The 15,948-nt window shown below is 43.9% G+C and overlaps 1 protein-coding gene across 2 annotated transcripts in view; it reads left to right on the top strand.

Moving 5' to 3' along the window:
• Positions 1 to 15,948, top strand: part of Pard6g (par-6 family cell polarity regulator gamma) — a 69,054-nt gene that overhangs the window by 14,979 nt on the left and 38,127 nt on the right. For both annotated transcript variants that reach the window (XR_004608253.2, XM_034518487.2), the window contains exon 2: positions 15,682 to 15,904. Coding sequence is in view for 1 of the 2 variants with exons in the window: in XM_034518487.2 (XP_034374378.1) it covers positions 15,682 to 15,904 (223 nt within the window). In the remaining variant the exon portion in view is untranslated. The remainder of the gene's footprint in view (positions 1 to 15,681; positions 15,905 to 15,948) is intronic.

Here is a 15,948-nt window from a genome sequence, read left to right as displayed (position 1 = left end):
CGGCTGTGGAGACCTAGGAGCCTGAGACATCCCAGGCAGAGCCAGCTTTAGGGGGCTTGACCGACACAATGGCTCCATTACACGTGACCCTGAAGGCCATAGAGTCCTGCCACTTCTGTTTTTCCCATGATACCCACTGCCTAACTCACTGTTGAGTTGCCTGTTTTCTCCTTCATGCTGCCCACCTTCTGTAGAGTGCAGATTTCCTGAGGGCAGGCAGGCATTTCCTCTCTGGGCTCTCTGATGTCCTAAGTGTGTAGGATAGGATAGCATCTGGGCACAAAGGAACCCTGAGACTATTCAGTGGGTGAGTGAAAGTAGAAATACTCAATGCATCGTTCCTCACGTGACCATTCAGTAAATGTTCTGTTGGCTGCTACTGCACACTAAGCCCTTTAGTGGTTAAAGTGGAGACCATGTTGTTCTTGTAGGACTCTGAAGCACAACCAGAGGAGATTGGTTCAGTGAGTATGCTTCTGCTTATAGTTTGAAGTTCAAATAAAGAAAAGGGCATCCCTCAAAAGGACATTCTGTGACAGTGTCCTGGCCCTCCCTCAGCCTGGATGGCTCAGTGGTTCCTGCACCGTCCTTTGATGAAGCAGCCTCAGGTGCTGTCTTCCTAGTGTCTACTCAGGGTGGGACTGTGGTGGAAGCCTCTGAGTTCTCCAAAGCATTCCTGCCTACAGCACGGGTATGATACTGGCCACAGTTCAGGGTTAACTGGGGCCCCCACTCAAGTTAGCCAAAAGCAAGTGAGTATGCCACAGTGATTGGCTCACTCTCTTTCCTTCTTGGGTAATTCTTGTAAACAAAGCCCCTCCCCCTTTTCATGTTAGTCCCCAGTGCCTCTGGGCAGCCAGGAGGTACAGCTGCGTCTGTCACTTGGCTGTGGCTCTTACTCTTGAAGTTACAGTTACTCTTCAGGAACTGAGCGGTGCCTCCTTGGCTTTGCCAGTATGTTGGCCAGCATGTGGCTTCAGAAGGGTAGAGGATTTGGGAAATCTGTGTGCAGGGCTAGTGGAACCTACTGCCTGTGAGAAACATAAACCTGTTTCACGACTTTCTCATCCCGTCTTGCTTCATGACCTCCTAAGCCAGTGCCCGTGTATATGCTGCTGTAGACTCTGCGGCTTAAAGTCCATCAGTAGCCTTAATTCATTAGTTCAGTGGCGAGTTAGGCAACTCCTGCTACTTCCTAATATAGATTAACTTTTTCAAATGTGTGACCGCTTGGGTTTGGGAGGTGAACTGGATCCTGAGCCAGTTCTAGCTGGAATAGATACCCAGATCTTCTGCAAGCTTTCACTAGTCAGTATGAGACAGATGGTATCCTGTCCTGTGGCCGCCTTAGGAAGCCAGCAGCCAAGTAAAAATAACCCTTTTCAAGTTGGAGGGCATCTGTAAGCTGGGTTATCTCTTCCATAGGCCATAACACCAGGCCACGAGGGAGGGAGGGAGGGAGGGAGGGAGGGAGGGAGGGAGGGAGGGAGGGAGGGAGAGAGAGAGAGAGAGAGATTCACAGTATAACAATTTAATGAGAAAAGTAGGCTGTGTCCTCATGGACAGATCCTTTGCTACTGTTGTTTGGAGAAGACGGGGTGAGATGGCACCTGCCTTAAGCGCAGGATTTCAAAGGTGAGGGCAAGAGAACCACAGGTTCAAGAGCAGCCAGAACTGCACAGCAAGAGCCTGCTGATGGGAAGGAGGACATGCAGGTCACATGCGTTTACCCTTCTTCTCGTAAAATCTTTTGAAAACTACAACAAAGCTGGAACCACCGATTGCTTGGGGAGGAGGGCATGAGTGGCGGGGGAATCCTGAATCCCTTCTGAGTTCAGAATTATGTGGTCATATCCCTACTCGTGCCATACAGAAAGGCGGAGCACATGCTAGGTGCTCTTTATTTTACAGAAGTGTGCTTCTTAGACACGGCTGGGAGAGACATTCTTGCCTTATCCATTGGGCATTTCTGTATGGCATGTGATGTCTCTGTCTGTTAGACATCTGTGGGATCCTCGAGAGTCAGCCTAGACTGAGGTTGCTCCGGCAGGGACACCCTAGGCTCAGGCACACATGAATCATGTGGTCTCCAGGATGTGCCTTGGGGCAGCACCAGACACCAGGCTATCCTTCTTCAGAAGATATCTTGAATGAAACTGGTTTCTGTGGGTTTACCCAAAACTACTATGCTTGCAACATGTGTGGTCCACTCCCCTGGCCAGTGCAGAAACAAGCAATGCTTTAACTTGGGTGCAGAAGGGGAAAGAATATTTCTCAAAAGCAGAATGTTTTGAATGATAAAGGATAACAAGCAGTCAGACATGTGTGCCTTTCAGTTTTTATTCTGCCTTTTGTGAAACCCAATGAATCGATTGATTAATCGATCGAGAAGGGAAGTGATCTCTCAAATAACTGAGATGCTGGCAGAGAGTGAGGGATCAAGGGTAAGTCCTTCTGCTGCTTGAGTTTTGTTGCCTACCTCCATAAAGGAGATGGTGTATCTCCCCATGATAGACAGAGAGCAGAGGTGCTGTATTTGTATCTCTTACCCCTAAATAGCTATTCTGAACAAGACAAGGCATGCTTCTACAAAATGATGGACTTGGTAGACGACCTTCTGTCTGTGATGTCAGAGGACACAGTGGGCTCAGACCCAAGCCTCAGTATGGAGATAACAGCTTATAAGAACAATACTGTTGCCAGTTTTCATTTCTCTGAACCTGGAAGGAAGCCGCTGTCAGGGCTCAGCTTGAGGTGGTAACCAGGCCTTACTGTAGACTCCAAAACAAGGACATGCAGTTCACCAGGAATGCAATCCAGCCAAAGATGCTCTTTGTTCAGCAAGAAGTGTTTTTATTTCTTTTTATTGGTTTTAAGTATGCGCATGTAAATTCAGGTGCCTTCAGAAGCCAGAGGCATTGGGTCCTCCTGGAGTTATGTAGATGCCTATGCACTGCCAAACTCGGGTCCTCTGGAAGAGCAGTCCAAGCATGCTCTTGGGCTTTGAGCCATCTCTCCAGCCTCTTTACCATGATGTTCTGAAGCGAGAACAGTATCTGCATGCGTTTGATATGAAGTCTAGGGACCAGGTATTAATTGCTTTTTATCAAGTGTTAAAATGCATGAAAAACAACTTTAAAAGAGAAGCAACTTATTTTGGCTCACAGTTTTAGAGGATTCAGTCCATGCCTGGCTAGCTCTGGACCTGTGGCAAGGCAGAGCATCATGGCATAAGGATGGGACAAGGCAAAGTTGCTCACTTTATGGCAACCAGGAAGTGAGACACAGGAAGAGGAAGCATGTACGATAAAAATAAACCCTACAAAGGAACGCTCTTGATGGCTTTCTCTTAGGAGGGCCCATGACTGCTTATATCAGACCTCTTATGAGCCAGTCATCTTTAACCGTCAACTGACAACCCACTGTATAACTTTTGAACCTTATGGGGCCATTTTAAGATTCTTTTCTAAACTGCCCTGTTTTCAAAGTAAGAGTCAAGAATTAAAGGTCCCACTTCCAGCCAGCCTGGAGTCAGGTTACTTTATGGCCTGGAGCAATTCACTTACTCTAACACTCTCTCTCTCTCTCTCTCTCTCTCTCTCTCTCTCTCTCTCTCTCTCTTTCTCTCTTTCTTTCCTTTTTTCCTTCCCTCTTTCTCCCTCCCTCCCTTCTCCCCCTCTCTCTCTGAGTCATCAGTGTGGGGGCTTGTAAGATAGCCTCCTGGGAGGTGAGAAGCTTACAGTTTATTCATAACCATAACCATAGCTGAGCAGACTTGAGTTCTGCCAGTTTCATAGTGCACTGGGTTCAACTCCGCCAACCATAAGACCCCCATATGTCAATGGCCCTAGAGCCATCCAAGCTCTGAATTAAATGAGTTTCTTCACAGAAACACATATGGTAAACCTACATATCCCTTGAAGTATTAAGAAAAATACAATCACAATACTGTCGTTTAACTTGGAAAGTGAGGAACTGCAGTGGTGACAGGGATACATGTTAAATAGTGAACATAATACCCAGAGCCCTCTGACTCGAGAAACACCAGTTGTATAAATGCAGCTTCTGAATTAAAGAAGAACAGAGGAACTTCTGCAGTCTGGGGTCAGGGTGGAGACAGGAGTGTGAGGGAAAAGGCAAGTTCTACCCTGTTCAGAGCACCTGTCCTCCGACCTCCTTCCCATTCAAACTGGAAAAGCTGGCCTTGCCAGCTCAGCTGGCCCGAGCCTCACAGCCCATACCTCTTTCCAAAGGCCCAGAAGTCATAGGGCCTGGCCTTTCCTGATCTCTTAACTGTACGTGATCTCTGAATTGTGTGCTGACAAATTCTAGACCCCCAGTCTCACGGGTCTTCTGTTTACTGAAGCAGAACCTGAGTCTCCGTGAGTAGCACCTGTCCAGCGCTTCCCTACAGATGGCCGTGGTTTTAATCATAGCTTCCAATGAGCCTTTCCAGTTGGCTGTTTCACAAACATAATCTTTAAGGTGAACTCTTTAAAATAACAGCTGTAGACACTATAATTAATTGGAAATGAAATTCACACCTATAAATTGTAAAATTCAGTGGTTTTTAATATAGTCTCACAGTTATAGTACAGTCATTACCATGATCTAATTTTAGAACATTTTTTTCACCCAGACAGAACCCCTATGATCATGCCTAACAACTCTCTTAATTTTTTTTCTTCCCTTCAGCCCACAACATCATTTCTTTATTACAGTTTTTGTCCGTTCTGATTTGTCTATTCTAGACATAACGTATAAGTAGAATGTATAATAAAAGGCCTTTCAGGTCTTTTCCCCCCTCTTACGATAATATTTTCAAGATCTTTCTTTGTTTTAGCATGGATTGATGCTGCATTCATTGAGCACTGAACAAATCCAGGTATATGCCTGTACCCTACTTAGTTTGGCCTGTTGGACAACTGAATACTTGTGTTGTTTCATTTCGAAAACAGTGTTGTGGTAAACACTGTGTTCCATTGCTCTCTGCATGGATGTATGTATTCCTCTCTTTGATTATACACCTAGAGGTGAAGTGGTCCTTCATAGAGCACCTCTGTTCAACGTTTTTAGGAACTGCCAAACTTTGCCAACCATTGAAATGCTATCAGAAATGCATGAGGCTTCATCTTCCTCCACATTCACACTAGTAGTACGCTTTTACCATTTTTATCATGGCCATCCAAATAGATTTGAAATGGTAACTTATCAACTGGAGTTCCATTACTATCAGAAGATATCTGAAGCAAATCACTAAGAACGAGAAAGAAGGTATATTTTGGCTTGTGATTCTGGAAGTTCTGATCCAAAATCATGTTCTGAGCCTGTAGAAGGGAGCACATGGCAGAATAAACCACTGACTTCGTGAGCCAGTCTCTCAGCAGGCTCCACCTCCTTGCCAGTTCACGTGGACCTTTGAGGATGCCCTTCAGAACCATAGTCGTGACTCGATAAAGACCTTTCCAAGGTTGGAGTTCACTAACAAGGAGACAGTGCAGGTAGTTAAGAGAGACGATGAGGAAAAGGTGGTCTGTGCATTCCGGTGGACTCTTGGCCCTGAGAAGGCTGCACAGTGCTTTTGATCCAAACCTCCCCAGGGACTAGCAGTGCTGAGCGCCATCTGCTCAGGTGTTAATTGGCCATCTGTGCATCTTCTTTGGAGAAATGTCTATTCGAGTTTGTTGGCCATTTTTGTTCTTGTTGTTGTTGGGGTGAATCCTCTTTTTGTTGTTGAGTTACACTGTTTTGTTTTGTTTGAGACAGGCTCTTTCTATGTGGCCCTGGCCTGGAGCTCTCTATGTAGACCAGGCTGGCTTTGAACTCATAGAGATCTGTCTGCCATGCACTCTCCTGCCAAGTGCATGAGCCTGTTTCTCTGGCAGCCTGTTGTTGCGTTTTTAAAGCTCTTTATAAAATCTTGGTGCAGTTTCTTAATCAGGTGTTTAATTTGCAGATACTTTTCCCATTCTGTAAATAACCTTTCCACTTTCTTGATAGTATCTTTCAATGCACAGAACTTTTAAATTTTAATGAAATCCAGTTTGCCTAGTGTTTTCTTTTAATGTTTATGCCAAGGGTATCATGTCTAAGTAATAGTTGCCTAACCCAAGTAATAAAAATTTAGCCCTATGTATTTTAAGAGTTTTTGAAATACCAGCTCTCAGGTTTACTCCATGATCCAGTGGAACCTTTTCTTTTCTTTTCTTTTCTTTTCTTTTCTTTTCTTTTCTTTTCTTTTCTAAGTCAGGGTTTCTTTGTGTAGCCCTGGCTGTCCTAGAACTAGCTCAAACTCACAGAGATCCACCTTCCTCCTGAGCCTGGAATTAAAGGCAGGAGTCATCAGCCCTGAATCAATCTCCGTGTGAGTGTGAACTAGGAGTCCGTTCCGCTGTTCTCATATAGGTATTTGGTTATTCCAGCACTAGTTGTTAAAAAGATTATTTCTTCTCTCAGAGGATTGTCTCAGTATTCTTAACGGAGATCAGCTGGTCACAAATCAAGTGTTTTATTCCATGTATTTGTGGTGATTCTGTTCCATTGATCATATATGTGTTAGTCAGACTTTGGGTCATAGAGATAAAAGGCCTGCAGGAGCAGCTGAAGGTTTTCTTTAGTGCAGCGCTTCAGTCCATCATGAGTACAGAGACCGTGGCAGGGCAGAGTAGTTCACACCACGGCCCCCAAAGCGAGAGAGTGCATTCCTCTTCTAGTGCATTCTTTATTCCTATTATATCTGAGCCCCAGCTCATGGGATGGTTGCACTCATACCAAAGCCAGGCTTCCCCTCCAAGTTACAAGTTTCTGGATACACTCAGAAATGTGATTTAGCAATCTCCTAGGTCAGTGGTTCGAAACCCATTGGGGAGGGTCAAATGACTTTTCACAGGGGTCACATATCAGATATCCTGCATGTCAGATATTTACATTATGATTCATAACAGTAGCAAAATTGCAGTTATGAAATAGCAATGAAAATAATTTTATAGTTTGTGGGGGTCACCACAACAAGAGAAACTTTATTATTAAAAGGGCCATGGCATTAGGAAGGTTGAGAACCCATTGTCCTAGGTACTTCTCAATCCAATACAATTGACATGATTAATCATCACAGTGTATCAGTACCAGACTAGGAAGTTTGAAATTCGGAAGTGTGAGTTCTCCTGTCCTTCTTTTCAAGCTTGATTCTTCTGAATATTTTGTGTCTTCCACATGTCCAAGTACTTTTAGGACCAACTTGGCAGTTACCCTCCCAAAGGCAGCTGATTTTGATGGGCTTCCTTTGAGTCTGTAGAGCAACTCAGGGAGTATTTCCATTTTAAAGACAAGTTCTGTAATCTATGAACATAAAAATGCCTTCATCCACTTGTATCATCTTTAATTTTTCAACAGTATTCTGAGTTTTCTGTCTTTTGTTTACTTTATTCCTAAATATTGTATCCCTTTATTATGTTATTAGTAGAATTGTTTTTCTACTTTGTTTCTAGATTGGCTGTTCACTGCTATGCTTTAAAAATAAAATGTTTTGGGTAGTGATACTTTGTCTTTAAACTGCGCTGAACTCATTCATCAGCTCTAGGGAATTCAAGATAAATTCTTTCTATGAATAGAATGTTAGAACATCCTCCTCGCCTCCTCGCCTGTGCTCAAGTGTGAAAGTGAACATTCTTGATTTCTTCTTAATTCTGGGGCAGACTAGTCTGCCTTAAGCCGTCAAGTACAGTGTTAGCTGGGGTGGCCCTGGTTTGCTGAGTCTCCTTTTACTCGTTTTGGTGTTGTGGTGATTGTGTAGCTTTTGGCCTTTAATATTGGGTACTACAATAGCTTGTTTTCAGATGTGACCACAACTTTGCTTGCCTGTAGGTCACCTTGATGGCTCTGGTTGTATAGTTATTTTTGTATGTTAATGATTATAGGTTGTTGGTATTTTTGATGGATTTTTGTCCTCTTCATGATGGCTTTTGAGCTGAAAATTTATTCTCATGCCGTTTTTTGGTGTTGGAATCAGGACAAAATTGGCCTGTTAGAATAAGGTGAGATGTGTTCCCTCATACTTTCTTGAAGAGTATGAAAGATTGCTATAAATTCTATGGACATTTGGTCGAATTCATGATTAAGGAAGGCTAAATTAGGCCTGGAATCATCTTGGTGGGCATCTTAGAAATTAATTCAATACCCTTGTTATAAGTTTTTCAGAGTTTCTCTTTCCTTTTTTCCCCTTCTTTTTCTATTTTTCTCTTTCCTTTTAAATAAGTTCTTATAGTTTGTGTCTTCCTCAGGATCTATACCATCTAAAGTGTTCAGTATTCAGGATACACTCATAGGATTCATACACCATCTTTTCTTACAAATTTATTTTAGGTTGATGAACTATTCCCACATTCAAGCTCACATAATCACACACACATAAAAATTAGAAGCTAAGGTCTACATGTGAGAAAAAACTTGGAATTTTTTTTCCCTTCTGAGCCAGGGTTACTTCATATATAATATTTCATTTCCATCCGTGAGACCTTAGAAAAGGAAGCATGAAATAGGATGGGGTGTGGTGTCTGGAGGATGTCCAGAAGGTACCATCTCACAAGGGAGGGACATGGGTGTGGGGAACAAGAGAGGGTTGACCAAAACAAAGGAGAGGGAAACAGCCACAAGGAGACCTGTTACTTGGTAACTAATATTCTAACTGTTTTCAATCATTTTAGAACAGTTTTAAATGTACAGAAAAGTTGCAGTGAGGATCGGGGACTTTCATGCAGCCCACACTTGTCTCCTCAGTCTGGCACACGCAGTGTTACAGTGAGATAGCTTTGTAATGAATTAGCCAATGCGGATTCATCGTAATTGACTGTGCCCATACTTTATTCAGTTAGTTTTCCCCTGCTGTTCTTTCTAACCCAATGTTCCAAGATCTTATCCAGGAAAAGGCCTTCCACTTGTGTGTGATGCCTCCTTCAGATTGTGGTAACTCCTCAGACTGTCTTTGGTTTTGATGGTCTTTTGCTTTTGAGGACCACGGGTCAATGTTTTACAGAGTGTTGTTGAGCTTTTCATCATTAGACTCGGAATCTGACTCTGAAAGGGAAAACCACAGTGGAGTGTGGTGTGCCGTTTCTATCCATCATACCAAGTGTCCACGCTGGCCACCATGACTTGCCATTGTCGATGCTAATCCTGACCTCCAAGGAGAGAAATGTGTCCAGATACCCCACTGTGAAATCACTCTCCTGCCTTTCCATACTGTACTCTTGGGAGCAAATCCCTCATGAGTAGCCCATGTGTAAAAAGGTGGAGAGTCCTGCGGACTCAGTTCAGATGACTTCTTTAGTATTCTCCTGCATGGAAGCTCTGTCTACCAAGTGTTTACTCTGGCATCTGTTTACATCACTGTGGACTCGTGGGTGTTTATTCTGTGCTATTTTGTTTTCTTGCTCAGATTGTCCCAGCTTGGCCACTGGCACATTTCCCGGTTGGTTCCTGTCTCCTTCAGCAGGCTCCATGTTTGTGGGGCTTGTTTGGCTTCCTGGCTTTCTGCTGTTACGCAATGGTCAGACTCAATCTCACATGTTTCCTGAGCCTCATCCTAGAGTCAGATGTCTCTCGAAGGGATCCAGTTCCTTATCCCAGTGGCCACTGCTACTGGGAGCCTCGTAATTCCTCATTCCTAAGGATCCACAGTATTACTGCGGATATTATGCCCCTTTCCTTCACAATTTGAATAACTGGATTTTTTCCCTACTTAAAGATGTTTCTATTTTGTTGATCTTTTCAAAGACCCAACTTTCTGTTTTCTCCCCTCATCCCCTTTCTCTCTCTGCTTCCCTAATCTCCAGTCCATTGTTTTTTCTGCTTGGGTTTACGCTTGCACTTGTTGTTGTTGTTGTTGTTGTTGTTGTTGTTGTTGTTGTTGTAGTTTCTAGTGACACATGTTTAGGTTAATGCATTTCTTCTTAGGTTTTTAGACCTATACGTTTCCCCGTGTGTGGTGCTACTATATTCTGTAAGTTTTGGTATGATATATTTGATTTAATCTCCATGTGAGTATATGTTTTCTTGTAACTCTTTCTTTTTGTATATGTGGGGTATGTTTCTAAGTATGCATGATTGAGGGGAAGCATACATCTGGCGGCTGAGGCAGGAGAATGTCTACCTTTATCACTGTCTGGCTTATTGCCTTGAGACAGGACCTCCCACTGAGCCGGAAGCTCTTCATTTCAAGAGATGGAGGAGGGGGAGGGGAGGGGATGAGGTAGGAGGGAGAGATAAAGGCAGACAGTGCATTAGTTGAGATGATCTATATTATTATACACAATATCTTTTTTCTAACTACATAGCCACCTATTTGTTGTTGTTGAACATATGTTAAGGGGAATCAAAATGAAGTTCACTTTTAGATGACTACCCTTTTTTTGAGACAGGGTCCTACTGTGTAGCCCAGGCTGTCCTGGAACTTGTGGTGATCCTCCTGCCCCAATCTCCGGAGTGATAGGATCCCAGGTGTGAGCCAGCATCCTAGGCTGAGGATAGTGTTCTTTTGCTTACCGGTCTAAGAATTTTGTATTTCGATTAGTTTCTTGTTAAGCTTTAAAGGGTGAAGCTGACAGCCTTCCTCAGTGTTTACTGTCCTCTGACAGACAAAAAGACCAAGGTCACCGACAGAGTGTGTCAGTGTTATCAAAATCGTGGGATGACAATTTATTTTGCTGAAAGTTGTGGAAACTAAGGAGTTACACACCTGTGAATTTCCCAATGACAAGTATTCTTCCTTTAAAAAATACTTATTTCTCTCATTTAACAGTTTTATAATAATATATTCCCTAGCACTCTTCAAAAACAAACAGTTTGTGTTATTATAAGCACTTGGGTTTAAACGTATGAGAAGTGGTCCTGTCTCTCTATCATGTGTTGATGGTTCAAGACACAACTGAGCTGTGGCCGCTGGAAGATGACTCAGGCTGGTCCCTCCTTTCTTTGATAAGTGCACTTCCGGAGAGATGGCCTTCACCAGGTTATGTCTGCATCTTCCCGTGTGCCTAGAATTAATTCCTCCAGGGGAAAGGAGTCAGCTGTCTGAGTTGAGTGCTGATGGGAAAGAGGGGCTTCCCCCTTTCCTGTATACTCCCTGTGTGCATATCACCACGCCCTGCTGAACTTTTCAATGTAGAGAGTGAATTCTGAATAGAGTGGTTGATATTTTCATTAGACATTTTAAAATAGAATAAACACAATCTTTGCTATCAGAAAATTTACAAAATTCCTTTTCTTTTTTATTTACCTATTATTATCCCAAGAGGTTTTTCTTTATTCTTCCTTCCTACCAATCTATGCTTGATTATCTGCCATTCTTCTGTGTAATAAAAAGTTTAGATAAGTTTAAATTGAAATGTTTTTCATATGGCTATAAAATCTCTGTTAAAAAAAAATCACTCCTAAATTGTTGCTGGTGGTATTTTGGTATTTTCAGTTTGTCAAATGGGAATAGCTCCAGAGGTAGGAACACTGGGACACACTTGTAATCCCATCACTCAGGAGGCTGAGGTAGGAAATTTTCTTAAGTCTGAGAGTTCAGGACCAGCTTAGGCAACATAGACAGACAGACAGACAGACAGACAGACAGACACACACACACACACACACACACACACACATACACACCAGTGTGAGAGGAACACAGGCATATTTTGGATGTGTTCTAATGATCACCCCTGAAATGGATAAGTGACTAAAATGAGCCAGCTGTGGTGTGATTCTGTAATTGCCTCTCACCACCAGGCTGAGGCAAGAAAATCAAGAACTGAGTTGAAACTAATCTATATAGCAAGACCCTGTCCCCACAGCAAGCAAGCAAATCAAACCAAACAGTGGCAAATATCAAGAGAGTGGCTGCTGATAGGTTGTCTGTGGTCACTAGGTACACACATGTACATGCAGCAACTGTGTCAGAAAGAAGGGGACACAAGGGGGTGGGGATTAGGAGTGAGGCTGGAGGAGTGGGAGGGAAGGTCTAGGCCTGATGGGATCAAAATGCATCATATACATATACAAATAAAAATTATATATAAACATAGTTACTAAAGAATTAAAATTTAAAAAACAAAAAACAAAAATGGCCAATGTGGGTTATAGAATTTACCTTTTAAAAATTCTACTTTGAGTTATTACATCATTGACCAAATTATGGTTGACATACAGGTACGGATGTTGGAAGATAACTGTAGGTCATCCGGAATAAGCATCTTACAAGTCCTTCATCTGATGAAAGGTACTTACTGCTCAGTGGCCAGGAAAATGTCTTCTTTGTCTGCTCTTTACTGCTGTAGATGTCAGCGCCAGCATGAGCTTTGCTCACACACAAGTCAAATGCACTGTCAGTGAAAGCAGAGCCAGGTGGAGAGCGGCCTCCCAGGCGAGCAGGTGAGGGAAGGCCTCTTTGACCTCTCCCTAGGTCACGAGGCAAGAGTAGCTTAACCATGAGAACCATTTCGGTAACCTGTTTGCTACGAGTTCAATATGAACAGTTTCTGATTCCCATGAAAGTAAACACTTGACAGATGTATTTTCTGGTCATTAGAGTCATGTGGCTTTTCAGTTATTAGAAGGTAGAAAAATTTGTGGCATTACCCAGAATCCTATGGTGTGAATGAGTTGCACCTACTAAATCTTCATTCAGAGGCCCCTGGTTTACTCTGCTGTTAAGTAGAAAATACAAAATTTTAATTTCTAGATAAAATGCATTTCTCACATTTCTGTTGGAGATGTGAACAGCATCTAACCTTAAACACAACCGGCTCTCTGATTGAGCAGCAAGCCAGTCACATGGTCAAATGCAAATTGGACTTTTCTCACCAAAAGAAAAGTCTGAATTCTTTTGTCTTCCCAAATTGCTACAGGAAGGTAAACGTTTTAGGAAATTTGTTCAAATAGTGAAAAATACGTCGAGCTGTGTGCCGGCTAGTTGCCAGGTGAAACTGAGGTGGGAACCTCGCTGGGGAACTTGGGTATTGAGTGTGGGAGCTTCTGGGTGCTCAGACCACAGTGCGGGGTGCTGTGAGCACAGACAGAAGGGAGTTCCTCAGGTGAGTGTACAGTGACACATCCTGCTGAGAGACCCAAGCAAGCAGGGAGAGAAATGCTCCCAGGCTTTCATTACTCACCATTACTGTCTTCCGTGAGAAGAAAGGGGTGTGTCATAGACTCAGCAGAAGTCAGCAGCAGATGGGAATCATGAAGACTCCCTGCTTATGAAGTAAATGTGTTATGGTGTGATTGGCAGCCTACATTGGGAAGGAATCATATAGAACTTGGACTGTAGGCTTTGTCTCGTGTATCTTAGAGGTTTCTAACCCCTCTGAATGAAGACCGGTGTGCTCTGCCCAATGCCCACTGATGGGCATCATGCCTTTGTTAATTGCCAAGAAGAAATGCCATACTTATCTGAGAAATGGGATCCAGGGTGACAGACCTTAACCTCTGAAGCAGCAGAGACAGGCCAGAGCCCTTTCCATGCATAAATGTGACTAGCCAGACACTAATTCTTGGGCCATACTTCTTCCCCTACTGTGTGTGTGGGCGGGGACAGTAGACTTCTGACTAGTCACTGAATGTAGAGTTTTGCCAACATTTTTAATTGTTCCTTTGTTATGGGTCCTGGGCAGGGGAGGTAGGTAAGAGGTTGGCTTGGCTTTGTGTGACCTGCAAGAAGTGGGAACAGCAGTTGCTTCTCAGGCAAGTGGGTCTTCACACAGATCTCCAGAAGTAGTTTTCCTTAAGCCACTGGGCCTCTGTATGTGGCCCCAGACACTAACATTGGTTACTTCTGGGAAGCTTTGTTAAAAACACAAATTTCTGGGATACAGCCCCAAACCTGAGATCGGGGTAGGTGATTTCTGACATAAACCCGTGACTTGAGATGACTTGTCCAGTATAATTATGGCCAGATGCTGTAATGGCAATTCTCATGTAACATTCAACATTTAATCCTGTGTACTTTCCAGCCCCGTTGTTTACCTCTTAATTATGCTGAAGACTAGTCTGAGCTAAGACTCTCAGGTCAGACTGACCATGGCCATTTCCTTGCAGACCTCAAGAGGTGACCCACAGGCTGTGGGCCGGGGTCTTCTGGAGGTAAACATAAGCTCAGGGGGCAGCTGCACGAGCAACCAGGTCAGGGCCAGGGTCTGCAGAAAAGAAGTTGGTCCTGGAGCCTCTGAGTGTGTGGAGCCGCCAGTTACTGTGCAGAGGTGAAGCTTACTGCTCTTTGGAAAGAAAGCTGGTTCTTTTTTATTTTCCCCATGTATTCCTTTCTAACTTTCCAAAGATATGTTTGTTGTTTTTACAGTTTCCTACCTGTATATAATGCATTCTGATTCTGACTGCTCCTCCTACTCATCTCTTACCTCCTCCATCCCCATCATGTGTCGTGCTTCTCCCTCCTCCCTGCCAGTCCTCTTCTAAGATTGGAGATTTTTGGGTTTGTCTTGTGACCCATTTAGTTCCAACCAGGGTCATGTGTTAGCATTTGATTAGAACTGTCCATTGAAGCCTGCTGGGCTCACCACTCGATCCACAACTGAAGGCAATGACTCCCCCTCTCCCTGGATCTATGTATAGCAAGTGGATCACCAGTGAGGGGTGAGGCCCCCTGAGCTCCTCCTTCATCTTTGTCTGACTGCTGAAAGCCCATTCCCGTGCAGACCCAGGGCAGGCATCTGCAACCACTGTGAGTTCACGACTGCACTATGAGTTCATGGCCGTGTGTTGGCCAGAGACAGTGCTCCACAGTCCTTTCCCTTCGCCCAGCAATTCCATTCCTTCTGCCCACTTTCCACAGTGCTGTCTCCATGCTTTTGTACAAATGCCTTGTTTAGGGCTAAGCACTCATAAGCCGCTTATTCTCAACCCTGTGTGCAACCGTGATCGACACCATGAGCTTCTTCATTCACTGCGACTCACTGGAGAGAGAACCCTCTCTGGTTAAGGCTTGGAGCAGCATTTGTGGTTATAAACATAAGTATTTAGAAGGCAGCTCTCTGTGTTGTCAGTTTGTCTAAACAGCAATCCCCCTGTGGCTTTTTTATTTACCCCGCCATGGGTTTTTGACCAGGGTACCCAGTATGAATTCCCTCCTATGGTGAGGGCATTAAATCAAAAGCAGTTGGCCACACCCTAACAGAAGTGTCATGATTACACAAGTGGTCACATTTGTGTGGCAGGTTGGTTCCCAAGTAAAGGCCTTTTCCCTCCAGTAGCCTGCACACCGTCTTTATCTTGTCTCTTGTGTGCGCATCCTTACTTCTGTTTACTTGGAGTTACTAAAGAAGCCAGAAAACTAGTAAGAGGCCATGGTTTGGTACTTAAAGGAAGATAGTCAGTAGTACATAGGTAATATGAAAGTCGATTCTGTGAGTGGAAAGGTTTAAGCAGGCAGGGGTAGGAACCATGGGGAGGATTAATCAAAACAAAGGGGATTTTTTTAAAGCCATCTGAAAACCTAAAACTTTAAAACAAAAATTAAAAATAGACTTTATATATTTTAAATAGAATTCAACTTGCTCAGGCCCAAGACTGCAGCGTGGGGCTGCCCATGGCCTCCTGGGGACTTGGTTACCTCGCTGTTCCATGAGCACAGTGTGCCTTCTCACCGTCTCTTCCCTGAATTCACGCCTCTCGTCTCTTGCCTTGTAGTTTGGCGCTGAGTTCCGGAGATTCTCCTTGGACCGCCACAAGCCTGGGAAGTTTGAGGATTTCTACCAGCTGGTGGTGCACACCCATCACATCTCTAACACCGACGTGACCATCGGCTATGCTGATGTGCACGGGGACCTGCTGCCCATCAACAATGACGACAACTTCTGCAAGGCGGTCTCAAGTGCAAACCCCTTGCTTCGAGTCTTCATCCAGAAGCGAGGTATGGGGAAACTGTGCACTCTGCGCCCGTAGCAATCACTTAAG

Source organism: Arvicanthis niloticus, chromosome 14 (assembly GCF_011762505.2).
Source record: "Arvicanthis niloticus isolate mArvNil1 chromosome 14, mArvNil1.pat.X, whole genome shotgun sequence".
In the NCBI taxonomy this organism is placed as follows: domain Eukaryota; kingdom Metazoa; phylum Chordata; class Mammalia; order Rodentia; family Muridae; genus Arvicanthis; species Arvicanthis niloticus.
Note: the sequence above shows the minus strand (reverse complement) of the source record. Positions and strands in the feature narration are given on the sequence as shown.